The sequence below is a fragment of the Trematomus bernacchii genome, unplaced genomic scaffold (assembly GCF_902827165.1).
Source record: "Trematomus bernacchii unplaced genomic scaffold, fTreBer1.1, whole genome shotgun sequence".
Classification (NCBI taxonomy): domain Eukaryota; kingdom Metazoa; phylum Chordata; class Actinopteri; order Perciformes; family Nototheniidae; genus Trematomus; species Trematomus bernacchii.
This window is the reverse complement of record NW_022988097.1, coordinates 2,991,937-3,007,833: the sequence shown is the minus strand read 5'-3', so window position 1 is coordinate 3,007,833 and position 15,897 is coordinate 2,991,937. Positions and strand designations below refer to the sequence as shown.

The following is a 15,897-nucleotide window of genomic DNA, read 5'->3' as shown; positions in this document are numbered from 1 at the left end:
TTATACAGTCTATGGTTAAGTCCCATTTAAAACCTGGGTTAGGCGTACACTTCAGCCTCTTGTGGCCGACAAGAGTATTTCAACAACAAACCTGACTTTCCCCCCTATGCCTTTGTCATGATATTTGGCTGCTCAACCTCATTATCTATCACTTTGGAAAAACAAATAGCAAAAACCCACAGTATTTTACAACCCAGGACATACATGTTATGTTCATAAGATTGTGAGTGTTATTTTTTTACACCTGATTCATGTTTGACTTATGATTTACTTAACCTAACTGAGTTTACTTACTACAGGGACTGTCACTGTTCAAATGTTCCATTTGGACTTTTCATAATCTTTTCATATTAACTCTACCACATTACCAAAGCCAAGAACATGTCCCCCACCACAAAAGGCCTTTTTTTACTATCTAAACATTAATACATTTATAATATGTTGCACAAACCAACACAATTTGAATTGATAGCATTTCTAAAGGACATGCTTGAAGACATCTGTAGATGCAGTTTTGTCTCAGAAATGTTTTCTTGGTACCAAGTACAAAAAGGAAGATCTCAATTACATGAAAGGATTTAATTTTCTTCTCATACTCAACATTCGGCAGCACTCATCTGCTACAACTATTAATGGACACACAATCTGCTTGAGAAATGTATGTACCAGCCAAAAGGGACAGCGGCGAGCCACGCTTTGAGAGAGTGGGAAAGGTGGTGATGGACTGATGAAGAAAGTGTGATATATGGAGGCAGAGAATAAGAAAATATTATGGGTCTGAAATGTAGAAGCACTGACAGTGAGACATGAGACAGGCATTTAAAGATATCTAGGGATAGACTATAAGATACAGAAATAGAATGAAAGGGCAGTAGAAAACGTACAAATGAAATGTGAAATAAGATATAGCACAGAGAGAAAAACTATGAGAACGGAAAAACAGACATGAAATCTGAAGTTCCTGTGTGGGAGGGAAACAGGCTCTTAACAATAAATACCTTAGTCACGACTCATGGCCAAAACAGACATGTTACTGAAAACCTCATCATGTTAATGCTTAGGGGGCACATCATTTCAAAAGTGGACATAAGTTCCAGAGAAAAAGTGTAGAATGATCGTACTGTTTTCCAAGGAATATGAATCTGAGTCAAATGTGGCTTCTTCAGCAGTTTTATCAGAAGTGCCTTCGGGAGAATTTAATAACGAAAATGTTGCTAAAGGTCAATAGAGTGGTGCAAGAATGAGACTTAACACCGGGGAATAAGTTAGCATGTTGACCCTTTTAGTTTGCTGGTCTTGATGATCTTCTTGTCTCATTCTAGTATTCAGCTTTAATGTACAGTAGGAATATAGTATGTATTTTCTTGTTTTGATTCATGTTGATTAATTCAGCATCACAATTACACATTAACAAACATTTTGTTTTGTTTTTTGCAGTTTTGAACCTAAAGTGAAACCATGGAACTCTTTCTGTGAAGGGTAAGTTGATTTATTCAGATGTTTTGTCCCACAACAGTGTTGGCATTGTTGCTTAAAAAATCCTTAAACATTTGATTGATTATCAGATATTTGTGGATTATTTCATAACGATCGAATAATATCTAATCTATAGGACCCTGGACAACTAATAGCGACATTGTTACCTGTTTTAACAAGGAACTATTGCTCATACTGATATGTATAGGCCACATATGAAATATCAAAATATGAAGGCATCACTATAAAAACTAAAATAGTTGAAAAAGATACAAATCATAAATCAACTGCAAAAAAAAGAGAAAGTAGCAAAATACAACAAATAAAGCATATTTACAGGAAAAACAGAAGGCAAGCAAACAAAAGTGCATGTGTATTCTCAACATTGAGAGAGGTTAATGTAATGTGAAATGTATAACTATAGTCAGTAATAAATGCTAATAACAAGGCTAACTTAAAAATACCTTAATTGTTCTTCTTGAATCATTTGAAACCAGATCAAATTTGATTTAATTTAGATCTGGACAGGAAATGTAGGCACATTCTTCTCTTTTTCATGTTTTTCTTCTAATCAGGCTTGTACAAACGGCTCAAATGTCAAACAGGGTGTAGGAGCCACATATGAAGTATTTTTCTGTGTTTGTTACGGTACATATTTTTGAGTCACTATAGGTGGTGGGCGTGTCATTGGATTTGTGTGGTGACGTTTGCGGTTATATCCGGTTGCTTTTACCTGCGCACTTTGTGATAGATGGAGGGGGAGTGAGCTGGGCCGGGGCATGGAACGGGCCGTTGGAAGGGGGCCGCAGGAGAGGGTAGGAGCCCTAATGAGGGCGAGGGCATCCCCACCGGGGGTGGAGGGCGGGCCGGAACGGGCCGTCGTAAGGGGGCCGTCGTAAGGGGGCCGTCGTAAGGGGGCCGCGGTAGGCGTCGTGGCGAATTAAGAAAACCTCCGCCAGCCGTAGAAAACAGGGCCGCTGTGCTGCGACGTGGGGACGGGCGTGAATATCCCGGTGGTCCCCAGCAGGGAGGAGCGCTGCCCGGCCGCACACGAAGGCACAGCGGCGGCGGGTACGAAGTCCTCGGGAGGAAGGAGCCGTGGACAGGGGAGAGGCCAGACGGGGCCAGACGGGGCCAGACGGGGTCAGACGGGGTGCCGTCCGAAGCCGCCGTCGAGGCGAACCGTGAGCCGCGGTTAGAGGAGAGGCCAGGCAGGGTCCAGAAGCGTGTGAGAGGATCCACACGAGGCCGACCAGACTTGGTCGAACCTCCTCTCCGGCACCACAAAAAAAGGGGCTAACAGTTGGATGTCGATAGCCGTTAGCAGCCAGTCGTTAGCTGTCGTCGTTAGCCGTTGCTAACTGTCGTTGTTAGCCGTCGGTAGCTGCAAGCCGTTAGCTGTCGTGGCTAGCTGTCGTTAGCTGTCGTGGCTAGCCGTTATCGACGGCCGTTAGTCGCTGTCGTCGTTGGCGTTGTTGGCGTCGTTGGCGGCCCCGGAGCCTCTGCTAGGCGGCGTGCCTCTACCAGGGAAGGTGCCGCTGCGTGTAGTGGCCAGCACCTCAGGGGTAAATCGCCGGGCGGCCAGGAAGAACCGGCTAGCTTCTTCTGCCAAAGCGCGGGGCTCAACACTAGCCGTGTTAGCTAGCGCAGCCTGGACACGCAGCCGCATGTCCCGAAGAAACAGTTCCATGAGGTAGAAGTCGGGTTCTTCCGCACCTAGCAGGTCGTGTATCGTCTCCTTGTAGTCGGAAGGCTTGCTGTCTTCCAGTGCCGAGACGATGCGGGAATGGCGAGCGATGTCCTCAGCCATTCCGTGGGGGGCGCACCGAGCCTCAGTCCATGTGCACGTGGCAGCCACAGACGTCTCCAAAAATCTCCGGCATTTCGAGAAAAACTGCGTTTTTTGCCGTGTTCGGTTCAGTCTCGGATACTTCGCGAGACTTATGTCGGGGTCACCAATGTAGTGCCGAGAGAAGGGAGTCGGAGGCGGTGCAATGAAGGTACAAAGCTGGCTTTATTGAGCAGCAGAAATGCACATGTTGTCGGGTCGAAGCCCGGGAAGACAAGAGAAAGCGAAAGGAAGGAGGACACAGTATATACCAACAACATATATGTCCGTGCGGAAACAATACCCCCAACCTGTAGTTCCATGATTGGATTATGTAATCCAGTGTATTAATCAGTGATCACTACAGGACTAATTTAGCCGGGTTATGTCTAACTCAATGTTAAACAGAGCCACAGATATTTATAACAGATAAACATTTGTAGGGTGTACCCACCAGCCTGGTCATACCACCCATACAAAAAAACTGCATTGTCAATTGCGATTCCAGTAAAATGTGTTTTTAATAAAAAAACGAACAAAGACTTTCACCAAGGTAAGGGATCTTTGCGTTTTTTCCCTAGCTTTGCTGAACCCATGGCTCGGCAAGTACATACAATGAGAATAAATAGAGCTTTGGTTTGTTCCAGTTATGTCAATTTATTCATCTTTAATGGCAATCAAACATGTTTGAAACTGCAAAATTTCAGACAAAAAAAACCAATCGACAACCTGATACAGCTGGGGCACAAGAGTGGCTCCCCCAATAGAGCCATGTACTAAATTTGAGTCTTTAATAGCTGCCCAGGATTAAATCTGACCAACGGCTCTTTGATTAGTCAATGTCGTCCCTCCTCTCTACCCCTTTCCTGTTGATCTGTTCTATAAAAAGGCAAAAAGAAAAACCTGATACAGCTCAGACAATACCTAGAAGGATTTTACCTCGATGTGCACAGTGTTTAAATAACTCAATCGGATGTAATAATTAGGTCATCAGCTTGGAGGGAAACCCTGTCGGAAATGCTCACTGATCTGAATTGTTAACATATGGCATCCACATATATTAATAGGATTGCAAAAGTAGGCTACAGTGTTAAAGTAGGGTTAGATATGACGAGTGTGTTGCTTTACTAAACAGTACTGTACAATAAATAATAAATATGGCTTTCTGCAGTGTTTCATGTGGCCTGTATCATCCATGACTCGGATACTCCAGGACTTAATCCCTTATACAGACAACAGGCTTAAAGGTCCACTCGTACCGTACATCCAGGTTCAGGAAGTGTAGCAGTATAAGTAAATCCACTATGTATACAGGGATCTATCATTTTCCCTGTCCTCTCTGAGACTGGAGGCAGTGATATTGATGTGGTCCATCAAAAACGGACAGAAAGGCCTTTAGTCAAACATACGTCGTTCATTAAAGAATATGGAATTGCTGACTGGCTATCTTGATGTTACACACGGCAAAGACTGAGTGTATTTTGCACACAAAGTAAAAGCTTGATAAGCCACAGTGCCAGAGGGTTAGCATAGAGCGGGAATATGTTTACATCAGGATTAGAAGAAAAAAAGAGCCTGGCCTTGAGGTCCCTTCTTTGTAGTAGAGTGCATTTCTCCTGCATACGGGTAAAAGGATCTTACAGCCTATAAATCAATACGTGACAAGCTGCCTGACAACCTCTAGCTGATCTGGAAACCTTGTTGTCAAGGTCTTCCGGTACTTTGGGCTCACTTGGACTTTTCTCACCCCATATTTTTTCCACATTAAGTTTGTGTTTTCCCATTTTTGCCATGTATTTGTGTTCTCACAGTGATTTTAAGTCAACTTTGAATGATTTACCTCGATACACTAACATTCTGAGAGGAAAAACCATCTCATTTATGTTTGGAAATTGTTGATATTTCTACATAAGAGTGGTTCAAATACGTGAATCCTCTATGCTACTTTTGCCTGACTGAGTTCTTAATCTGACAGAGGCAGCTTTTTAAGGCAGTAGAAAACAGCGGGGACATTCTGCTTTCAGCTACGATGTGGATAAATATCAATATGAGTAAGGCAAAAATAAGACTGTGTTGGTAATGGCGGTCATAAACACCAAACCAGGGCTGGTTTAGGAAACAACAGCCTTGTATCAACACTGTTTGTTGTAGATCCCCTAATGACTCATCCCTTGTGATGTGTTTGCCTGTGCACTCTGCTTGCTGAAAGTACATTTACTCAGTTTCTGTCTTTGTTTGAATAAATGGAAGAATATCTACACTATGCTGTAGTCTAAAAGGCAACATCGTCTTCTGAATTGTTAACAATTCACCATCCTCATCCTTAATATACATGAGCGTTGCCACTTCCCACCTGTCCGCCTCTTCCTTGAAACACATTTCTCTTAGTGTCAACTCTCCATTCCTCCTGCTATACCAGAAAAGTTGCACTTAATTTGAAAGACTCTTGTTTTAGCCTCACTCTCCCCATCATCCCTCTCCTCCTCTCCCTTCACATGTACAGTTACTCTTTCTATCCTCCCTTCCATTATGCCCCCCACTCCTCTTTTTCCTCAACAAGGACAATTACTCTTTGTTTCAGTCTGTTGTGTGAGTCGGACTCTCCCATCCTCTCTCTCCACGTCTCTGTAGAGCAGGGATTTCTGGGCCTTGAGCCTGCAGGCCAGCGCCATGAAGATAGAGTCGACGTTCTGACTCTCCTTCGGGTCCTTGGCCGACGTCTCGAACAGCAACATGTTGTGGGAGTCGGCGAACTTCAACGCTGTGTTGGAGGGCACCTGAGAAAGCACAAATGTTTGATTGTAAACCCTAATTCAAACTACAAAGATAAAATAAAGTTGTCTTATATAACCGTTGTCTTTTCTTAAGTACACCCACCTGTATTTGGTCCACAAGGTCACACTTGTTACCCACCAGGACTCGAGGTACGGATGCTGAGACCCGATGGCCATTGCACTCCTGAAACATAACATAATATTGCTTTATAAACGTTATAATCTTTGGCCATGTTTATGTGATATGTGACCGTAAATATGACCAGCAAAGTGAAACATTTTATCACTGGTCTCTTAGCTGTAACAACGAGATATTTATGACTACTAAAAGTTGGCAATAACGTGTCAAAATGGCTTCATAGCCACTATTCCAAACAGCTCAGTATAAAAAACCCACTAAAGAGATACTCTGAGGGAATTGAAGGTCCTATTGGTTAACAGATACGCAGTGTAATGTCTAAGGATTTTATTGTGAAAGGTAAGAAAGGAAGGAGTGGATCTGGTATACCTTTGTCAAGGTTGAAAGGATCTCAGTATGGTGTCTGTTCCACACAAAGTGATTGGTTTATTTTTAGGTGAGAAATATCCCAAAACATTAACCTTAATCTGACAGCATAATATATATATATATACAAAGATAAAAGTTCAGAAAAATATATTGATGTGCCAATGCATTTACACAAGAATGGAAAATGCCCCCATAGTGTAAATAGGGGTGAAACTGTAATTATGTTACGGACATGGAAAACATTTCAATATCACGCCTTAATCTTTGTTAACTTCTGTGGTGGCTGTTGGTCAAATGCAATATCACAAAGCTATTCCATCCCCAGTAGCCCAGAGCAAATTTGGCTATTGCTGTTCTCTTTAACGACGCAAAAAGGAGGTGACTAGTTTGTCGTGCTGAATGGACAATGACCTGAAACATTTGACAAGTAATGTTTGGAAACACTTGGGATTCAACAATTTGCAAAGACAGCAAATCTTTAGTCACCAGATAGCTTGTGACTCAGGCTAATAAAACCACATCAAATTGACAATGTAATGCTTTTTGAGGCAATGTTCCAATGATTTCAAACTAGGTACAGTATATCTAATAGCTCTCAATAGTTTGAATTAGACTTTGCAAAGTGAGATCTAAAGCCCTAATATTTCTACTCATATTAGATTAATTATAAAATTGTGCTCATACAAGTACTACATTTTCTGCTATTTAACCACAAACACACTAACATTACCACTAATTCTTCAAATAGCCATACTATTAATACTAAGGTCTATCTACAATCTTGTCACACATTTTGACCAATTAAGGTTTAAATAGTTACATTAAGAATGACTCATATTCCTTTAGGTTCCCAGTAAGTCATAGTTAGCTACATGCAGAATACAGAAAGTAGCAACAAATAAATGGAATGCAGCAGCTAATTAGTCTTATTCATTTCACCTGTGCTTTTTTTCTCAATATATCTGCAAGGGAAAAGTTAAATCTATAATCTTACTTCACTACAACCATCACTGCATTCACTATCTAACTATTGCTAATACTGCTAATGTTGTACTAGCTACCACTAATACGACTACCATATACAACTCATATATCAAGTAGTCAATTAGTAAGACTCAATTATTATTAGGCCTACTGATGAGGCAACTTGTAGTAACTAAAGGTAGTATCCACAGTGCCAGTAGAGGTCATTTAAGCATAGGGACAGTTGTTGTGGTATTAGCAGTATTGTACACAACCACACACACCCCTTTGGATAAGTAATTTTCTAAGTGAAGCCAAGGTACACCTCTTTGCTTGCTTGCTTACAGCAGTGGTTAGAATTGACGCAGCATTAGCATTATGGTTGCAAATGGTTGAAAACATGACAGTGATAACACCCGCCTAATAAATGGTCTTAGGGACTAGCCATTGGGAGCAATGGAAACTGGACAAAAACTGAGACGGAAAGACATGGGTTCTGCTTCTTCAACCATTTCTAATTTGACAAAGACCATTTTGCCATCTATTAAGCAGTAACTAACCTCTATCCATGTCTGTAGGTTACGGAAGGAAGCCATCTTGGTGACGTCGTACACAAAGACCACTGCGTGGACATTGCGGTAGTAGTGTTCCACCATGGATTTACGAAAGCGCTCCTGGCCTGCGGTGTCCCATACCTGCACCTGTGGAGATAGACCGGATGAAACTGTTTGGATTTGACTGAGGAAAAGTGAATATGCATGTACTAGCTGTATATTACCGCCAAGATCGTTATGTATTCGTTTTGACTTGTTTGTCTGGTCAGCAGGATAACAGAAAAAAGACTGGTTTGATTTTCATGAAACTTGTTTGAAGAGTGTAACTTGGACCAATGAATAACCCGTTATATTTTGGTGCATATCTGAATCACAGGACGGATAGACGCATAATTTCTTACTTATGGAATTGACCTTGGTGGAGTTCTGTTTGTGGTTTCGACCTTAAGCATGTCATGTCACAGCATCCAGAGTAACAGAATCAGGACACCAATGTTTGTGACGTTTATATAAAAAAATATGTAATTACCACATCAATCTGGCTACAATTACTTGTCTGAACCAATATGAGCGTTCAAGATCCAGTCCATGGCACATTAAATTTCAACAGGAAACTGCTGTAAGGTCTCATGAGAGCAGTACTCTATGGCACATTTGGCTTTTCTGCTTAATCATTAACGAAGGCCTCAGGCAGATCTACTCTGCGCTGTAAGCAAAATTGATGTATGCCAAAATTAAATACAGTGACACATGCCAAACGGTGAGTTTAACTAATTTGGATCATTTGCCACAATGTGCACACTCACAGGCAGAGTATTTTCTACAATTTCAAATAGACAAAGAGCAACTGAGCTTTATTTCCCCCTCTTCTGCACAAAAGAAGATATCGATTTCACCAAAATGTTCAGCCATTTTAGAATGCAGATAGTGGAAAAGTTATTTACGGCTCATGATTGGTCACATAAACTGTTCTGTATATTGTGCTCAAATTGTCAGCTTGCTGAATGTCTTTGTGTAATCAGTAGCACTTTGTGTTTCAACAAGGACGGCTCCCATCACTCGACCCAAGCCTGTAGTGAAAAAGGACCAGCCAATTATCTGCTATTACCATGTGAAAGGACAAGCACGGCTATTTCGCTTTTGAGCAGATGCTGAATGCTGCATTCAATACAGCTCATAAAATCAAAGCTTGTTCTCAGTTGGACACTGCCTGGCCATAATCTGACTTTCTTCATATATTATATGCATCTCATATTGTACATTTCTTTCTAAACCAATATCTATAATTTTGGCTTAGTGACAACTATAAAGTGCACTGTTTTTAAACCAGCCTACAGTAAATGTAAGTATGAGACAATTAAGACAAATGTATATTTTACCAAATGTTGCAGTCAATAGCAATGAAAGTCAAACGTCTGAATTATTACCTTTACTTCAACACCTAACTCTTTGTCTATACTTAGTGCTCTGCTCTGCTATTTTTAGTCTTCTGCAGTTAATACAATTTGTCTGTGTGCTACTTTTATTCACCTGCCAGAGGACCGGAGGATAAATAGTCGCCCATCCAGATCTTTGTACAGTTAGTTTTGAGGAAATGTTACATATTTCCTGTTATAGGTCAACCGTGAGGGACATTTTGACTTGTTGGCTCATCTGTGCCAGTGAAGTAGCCCTACGTTTCACTCTAATAATGTAAAATGAAAGAGCCCACTGAAGAGGCCATGAAATTACCATCTGGATGACCCACATAGCAATATTTTAGATTCCTGTCTCAGCTCTGGTAATAAATGATCCTGGAGCGTGCTGGATCTAAAACACCTGCATGCTGGAAAACCTTCAGCTCTCACGTGTTGACCATATACAGTCTATGGTGTTGACAAAAATGATACCACACCAAAGAAAAATCCTTTACTCGAGTTTTTGAATGTTGAAGAGATCGGCCGTAGAAAAAGTCTGCCTTGTCTCCAATATAATGGAACTATATAGCACTCTGTGGCCGCACAATATAAGATGTCCTAACCCAGTTACTCAAGATAAGCCACAGACTAAGTTTGAGCCGTTTCATATAGGAACTATTTATATTTTACCAAACTATACCTGCCAACTGTATCACTGAGAAGAAAGCGTTTTATACCCATGGACAAGAGGCTCTGCAAAGCTCACCACAAGCTAGCTAACGTTAGCTAGCTTGCTACATGGAAATATGATTAATATCTTCCTTGGCAGAGCTAACTTAAGCTAACTAGCTCTATCTCAAATTGTAACAACACTACAGGTAAGAAAAAAACAAGTATTTCTGATTTTGGGGTGAACTGTCCATTTAAAGTTTAAGTTGAAAGTACATTTACACTTGTTGTTCCTCATTCCTCATATATGTTTTGAAGAGAATATGGATGATTCAGACAAGCTGACCTAACAGGTGTAGTGGGTTTGTGAGTCAGCATTAGGGGGCATCTGGAGGTTGTAGACAGACTGTGTCACTGAGACAGAAAGGAGGAAGGGAGCATGGGCTTATGTGAGTGTGATAGAGAGGTTGCATGCTCATTTACCGGTGCACGTAAGGAGGGGGAAGGTATGAACAAGACACAACAGAATAATACATCTCAATAAAAACCTAATATTTACTAACAGGCCAAAATATAAAGCAATGTGCATCATATAAAAACTCAATCTTGATTCATCCTTGTTGTCATGGTATTGTAACTAGCATGTTATAATACTACTGCTCCTAAATAGGTTTTGCTATAAATCTGCCATTATACATTGCTACTAATGTTTGAAATCATTACATTTCAATTCAGTGATTACCAGGATAGCATTACAGTACTATGGCCAACATTTCTAATTATGTTTGTGTACGAGTGTAGAATTAGATGTGACTTGTTTGATATGTGATACATTCCATACTTACAATGGAAAGCAGATTTTCTTCATGGGTTTAAAAGGGGAAATTGTTTTCATTTATACACCTGTTCATTGACATACTGCAAATACATCAGGGACGCTAGAGTTGGACACAAAAGGTACCTGGTCTTAGGGCTGGAACTATCAACTGTTCTCATTCTTGATGCCTAATCTTATCTTCTCGATAACCCGGTTATTAAATAATATAAAACAATCTAAAAATAGTGAAAATGGCCATAGTCTCCCTCAAACAGAGGGGTCTTGAGTTGATTTTGTTGTATTGTTTACATATTTACAATCAATTGTTTACCAGTAGGTTTTTATAAAAAGGATATTCGTTTTCTAAACAAATGTCTTAATACAGGTTGAAGGGTTTGCCTTTATCAGCTTCAGATTTAATCAACATTGGCAAAAAACATATTGATTTCTCCATACAAATATTTTTCAAAATACCCATTGGGTTTATGTATTTTACCATTAGGCTACAATAACACACAAAGACTATGTAGTCAATACATGTTTCATTTCTCCAACATTTTAAATTACATTTGTAATGAAATAGTTTTATGAGTGTAGTCTCTTGTTTTGTGGGGGTAAGAAGAAAGAAAAGGCCACTGGCAGACTTTGAGCTGCAGCTGATCAACAAAAAGAAAAAATGGGGAGGGAGTGCACGGAACACCACAGATCAACATCCAGCCCCTCTGCTGATTTTACCTTGATAGTCTCCCCCTGAATAACCACCGCCTTCTCCCTGAAATCCACGCCGATAGTGGCCTCCGTCTTGTCGGGGAAGCTCCCCCCGGTGAAGCGGAAGGTGAGGCAGGTCTTCCCCACGTTGGAGTCCCCTATGACGATGATCTTAAAGATCCGCGTCTGGATGCTCAGCTCCAGGGAGGACGTGATGCTCGGGGCGGGATCGGTGCTGCTGCTGGCTCGGCTCCGGCCGGCTCTGTGTAAATCCATGGAGGATGTCAGCATGGTGACATTGTCGTCCGCTCGGTTCCTTCGTGTCATCCCTTTTCCTCCACCAACCCCACCACCGCCGCTGCCCGGAGCTCTGGTCTCCTCCTCCGGGGAATCGTTGGTCATCGTGCCGGAGGAGGCGATGCGAAAGTCGGTGTGAGTGTGTGGAGAGGAGAGGGGTTGGACGGATGGATGGATGAGTGAAGGGAGGGGAATGGAGGAGGAAGGGAGGACGGAAGGAGGAGACCAGAGATGCAACAACAATACCAACGATGCTCTGCTTCAGCTGAGTGTGGCCCTAAAGGGAGAAGCATTGTAAAATAAAATGTAGTTCAGATTTAATAAAAAAAAATTAAATCCATTTTTAAACACAGATATAATACACCTTTTTCTTTTTAAATCTATGATATTCTTTTTGTAGCCTACTTATATGTTTTTGTATAGCGAATTGTATTTTTTTATAAACATCTTTTTTTATTATAAGATTTTATATTTTATTTTATTGTTATGGTCCTTTCTATAAAAACAGTCTACTTTTTAGAGGGAGGTATGGTACTTTTTAGTTCATTTCATTTATTTGACAAGACAGTTACCTCTCAGATTAGGATTGTGCTTAAAACATATGGTAAAATTACAATATAATAGCTATCTTGCATAGTTAAAGATTATATCAGTTTGTAACCCCTTGTCTCAGTTCACATGTGAGTTGAAAGCAGTTTCACCAAATCATTATTTCTCCTCCATATGTGTGAAAAAACAAAGCTATTGATTGGCCCAAAATATTGATAAAAATGTGTTATGAAGAATTTAGTTTTTTGTTCTTCTTTCCTGCCCCTTAAACTATATCAAAACCCGCTACAACAGTGAACTGCCTACACCAGGGCTATTCAATTAGTTTGGAATGGGGGCCGGTTGATGAAAATGATCCAAAGCAAGGGGCCGGGAAAAAGATGGCTTGAAATATGAGCAATCATATTTAAGAGCTTCAGATACAGTAAATACTACAACAGCATAGTGGAGTGCATATATTGTGTTTAATTCAATCAAACAACATAGCCCCAAGGCCTTTATAGATCTAAATGGCAAGTTCAGAACTCAGTAGGCCTACATGTTTCATTTGATTTCATTTAGGTGAAATGATCTAATCATTCACGCAGAGATGCAATCAATGACAGTTGTCACTACAGTATAGTAGGTGGGTTCGAAACCCGAGCCCGTCGAAGTTTTCAGGCATTGTCTACCCCTCTATCTCTCAATGTAACACCCTCTCTGGAATAAAGGCACTATGGGACAAAAAAAAAAAAAAAAAAAAAAAAATCTTAAAAGAAAAAATGTATGACTTTTTAACATTATACTCAAAGGGCCAGTAAATATCACCCCGGGGCCGGATTTGGCCCGCGGGCCGCCAATTGAATAGCCCTGGCCTACACATTAATGCATCTGTATCATTGTCTTGATTTAAAGGTAGGGTAGGTACATTTGAGAAACCGGCTCGAGATCGCTAGAATTTGAAAACACACAACCGGAGAAAATCTGCCACTTCCTTATAGAGCCCCTCCCCCAACACACACGAACGCGCACATGACCAATGAGGGCACGAGATAAGTTTGTGCACAGATGGAAGGCTGACAGGCAGGTAGGCCATCCAGTTATTTTAGCCGGGCCGGCTAAAATGATTGGTCGTGCTTTTTACAGTATTACGGCTTCCACAGATGACATTTTTTAATGGATTTTTTGTCAAAGCACTTAAGATATTTATTGCTATCGGGATGTTAAGAGCATTCCATGGAATATAACAAAAAGTGTATCTCGAGCCGGTTTCTCAAACTTACCTACCCTACCTTTAATGAAATTAAAGTAAGAAATCTTCTGCAAAAAGAAGGTTGTGATTCCAGACAGTATAACTAAACAATGCATAAAGACTGTTGTTTAATGCAGCTGGAATACCAATAGTAATATTACAATTGTAGCCATCAGTTTATTAATGAATGTGATCTCCATTTGACTTAAAGTTTACAGCCATGCCATTCTATGAGGATATAAGTTAATGCTATTTTTACCAGAGAGAAAGTGAAACAGATTCTCACACCATCTAGTCAAGTGATCTGATCAGCTGGTCCAATTATCACATTCCATTAACCAACATGGCCGTAATGCAAGGGATTGCAGTGTCACCTGGAAGTCCGAATAGAATAATCATCAAGGTGCAAAGAAAAAAGAAAAAGCAGAAATTCCCTTTAGTACATACAAAATGTTGTCTGCCTGGCCCTCAAACAAATTAACAAAACTCTTTCAGTAGCATATTCCTTTAGGTCAATGTAATTTACAAAGTGCTGGACTTTATTTATAGCCCTAGCGGTTGCAGCTAAGGAGATTCCAGCACTGTTTCCAGACAGGATTTGTCATTTGTATTTTTTCCGACCCAGCAGGTGTTTGATGCAGAATCAGTACAGCACGCCTGACTGGCTACAGAGAGGGGACTTCTGGGTATACAGTATGCTAGCAAGAACTACAGGTGAAAACAGCATATGGCTAACACATTATCCTACATACAAACATGTTATGTTAGGTTGTGAAGATCTAAAATAATTCTGGAGGACAACAACAGTTGAACCTAAATTACTTTCAAATATATGTCAGTTTGTACATTGCCCCATGAATGATAAACTCATTATTATCTAATGTTCAGGGACAGATAAGTACATGTATTTTGAAAGCATCTTTTTAGTTTTGACGAGTAATTTACACCGAATGAGTTGTGGCATATATGCAAGTGTCTGGAGTCTAAGTTAAATGTTATTATTGGTTACAAAAGCAACACAATTTATTTTATCTAGACTTTGCATAAATGGCGTTGTGTTGGTGTTAACACAGGCATGCTCATGTGTTCACAATGAACATTTTGCTGATGTTTAACAAGTAAGCTTGTCCTATTTACTATTTTAGATTAGCATGTTGGCGGTCTAACAAAACGTACAGCTGACACACATAGACATTTTATTAGTTTTGCAGATTTGCTGGAAATGATTAGAATAATTGAACATTTTGACCTGAAGATTGAGCTATGTTTAACCTCCCCTGACCGAAGGAAAAGTCAAAACATTGCCAAAATCCCTACGAATCTTCCTTTTGTCATAATGAATATCTGTGCAGAACTCCATGTTTATCCATCAAATATTTTTTAAGATATATTAGCGACACTGCTAGCTTGACATACATTTAAAAAAAATGCAACTGTAGCATTTGATAGTTTCCTTACTTGTAGCTTTTCCTCCCAAATCTTACTATTAGCATCATTAAGATCATTATCTTAATGACATGCGTACCATAAGCTTCTGTTCAATGTCACAGTTTCAATTCATTATGTAAATATTTGATTATGGGGGGGGGGTTTGACATTTCAATGTGAAATCAGACAGTATAATGCTTGAGGATGTTTGAAACAATATACAAGAGAAAGAGGAAATCAGCGTAACTCACCGTTTGAAATGTAACCATGCGAATTGCTGTTGTTTGTCAGAGCTGCTTTGCTTCCATTTTGACTAACTTACAAAACAACACAAATGCACACATATAGACGTGTACACACACACTGCCTGTCTGTTGATATCAGCCTGAAATGCAGACAGAAATACCAATCAAGTTCTGTTTTCCTTCACCAAGTCAATGTCTCTCTTACACACAGACACAAATAAAGGCTCCCTGCTCACTGTTTCCCTCATTCACAGACACAATCTCTTCCTCACAGACATACACACTGTCTCTCAAAAAAGACACACATAATCTCTCTCTCACACACACGCATGTTAAACACACACACTCGCGCTGTGTCAAACAGTCCCGACGCTTGTGTCTGACAGAGCTCCCTTCTTCCTCAGTCAATGAGCTGTTTGTCTGGAAGCAAGGCTCAGTGGGACATTCACATTC

General features: G+C 40.4%; 1 protein-coding gene across 1 annotated transcript; it reads right to left on the bottom strand.

Annotated features, from left to right (window-relative positions):
• Positions 1 to 3,471: 3,471 nt before the first annotated feature.
• rab33a (RAB33A, member RAS oncogene family) lies at positions 3,472 to 15,675 on the bottom strand. Its single transcript, XM_034121184.1, has 5 exons — positions 15,451 to 15,675; positions 11,722 to 12,268; positions 8,110 to 8,250; positions 6,182 to 6,262; positions 3,472 to 6,081 (listed from the first exon to the last, which is right to left on the bottom strand). Exons 2-5 carry the CDS (start codon positions 12,094 to 12,096, stop codon positions 5,857 to 5,859), a joined length of 822 nt encoding a protein of 273 aa, XP_033977075.1. The 5' UTR covers positions 12,097 to 12,268; positions 15,451 to 15,675; the 3' UTR covers positions 3,472 to 5,856.
• Positions 15,676 to 15,897: the final 222 nt, after the last annotated feature.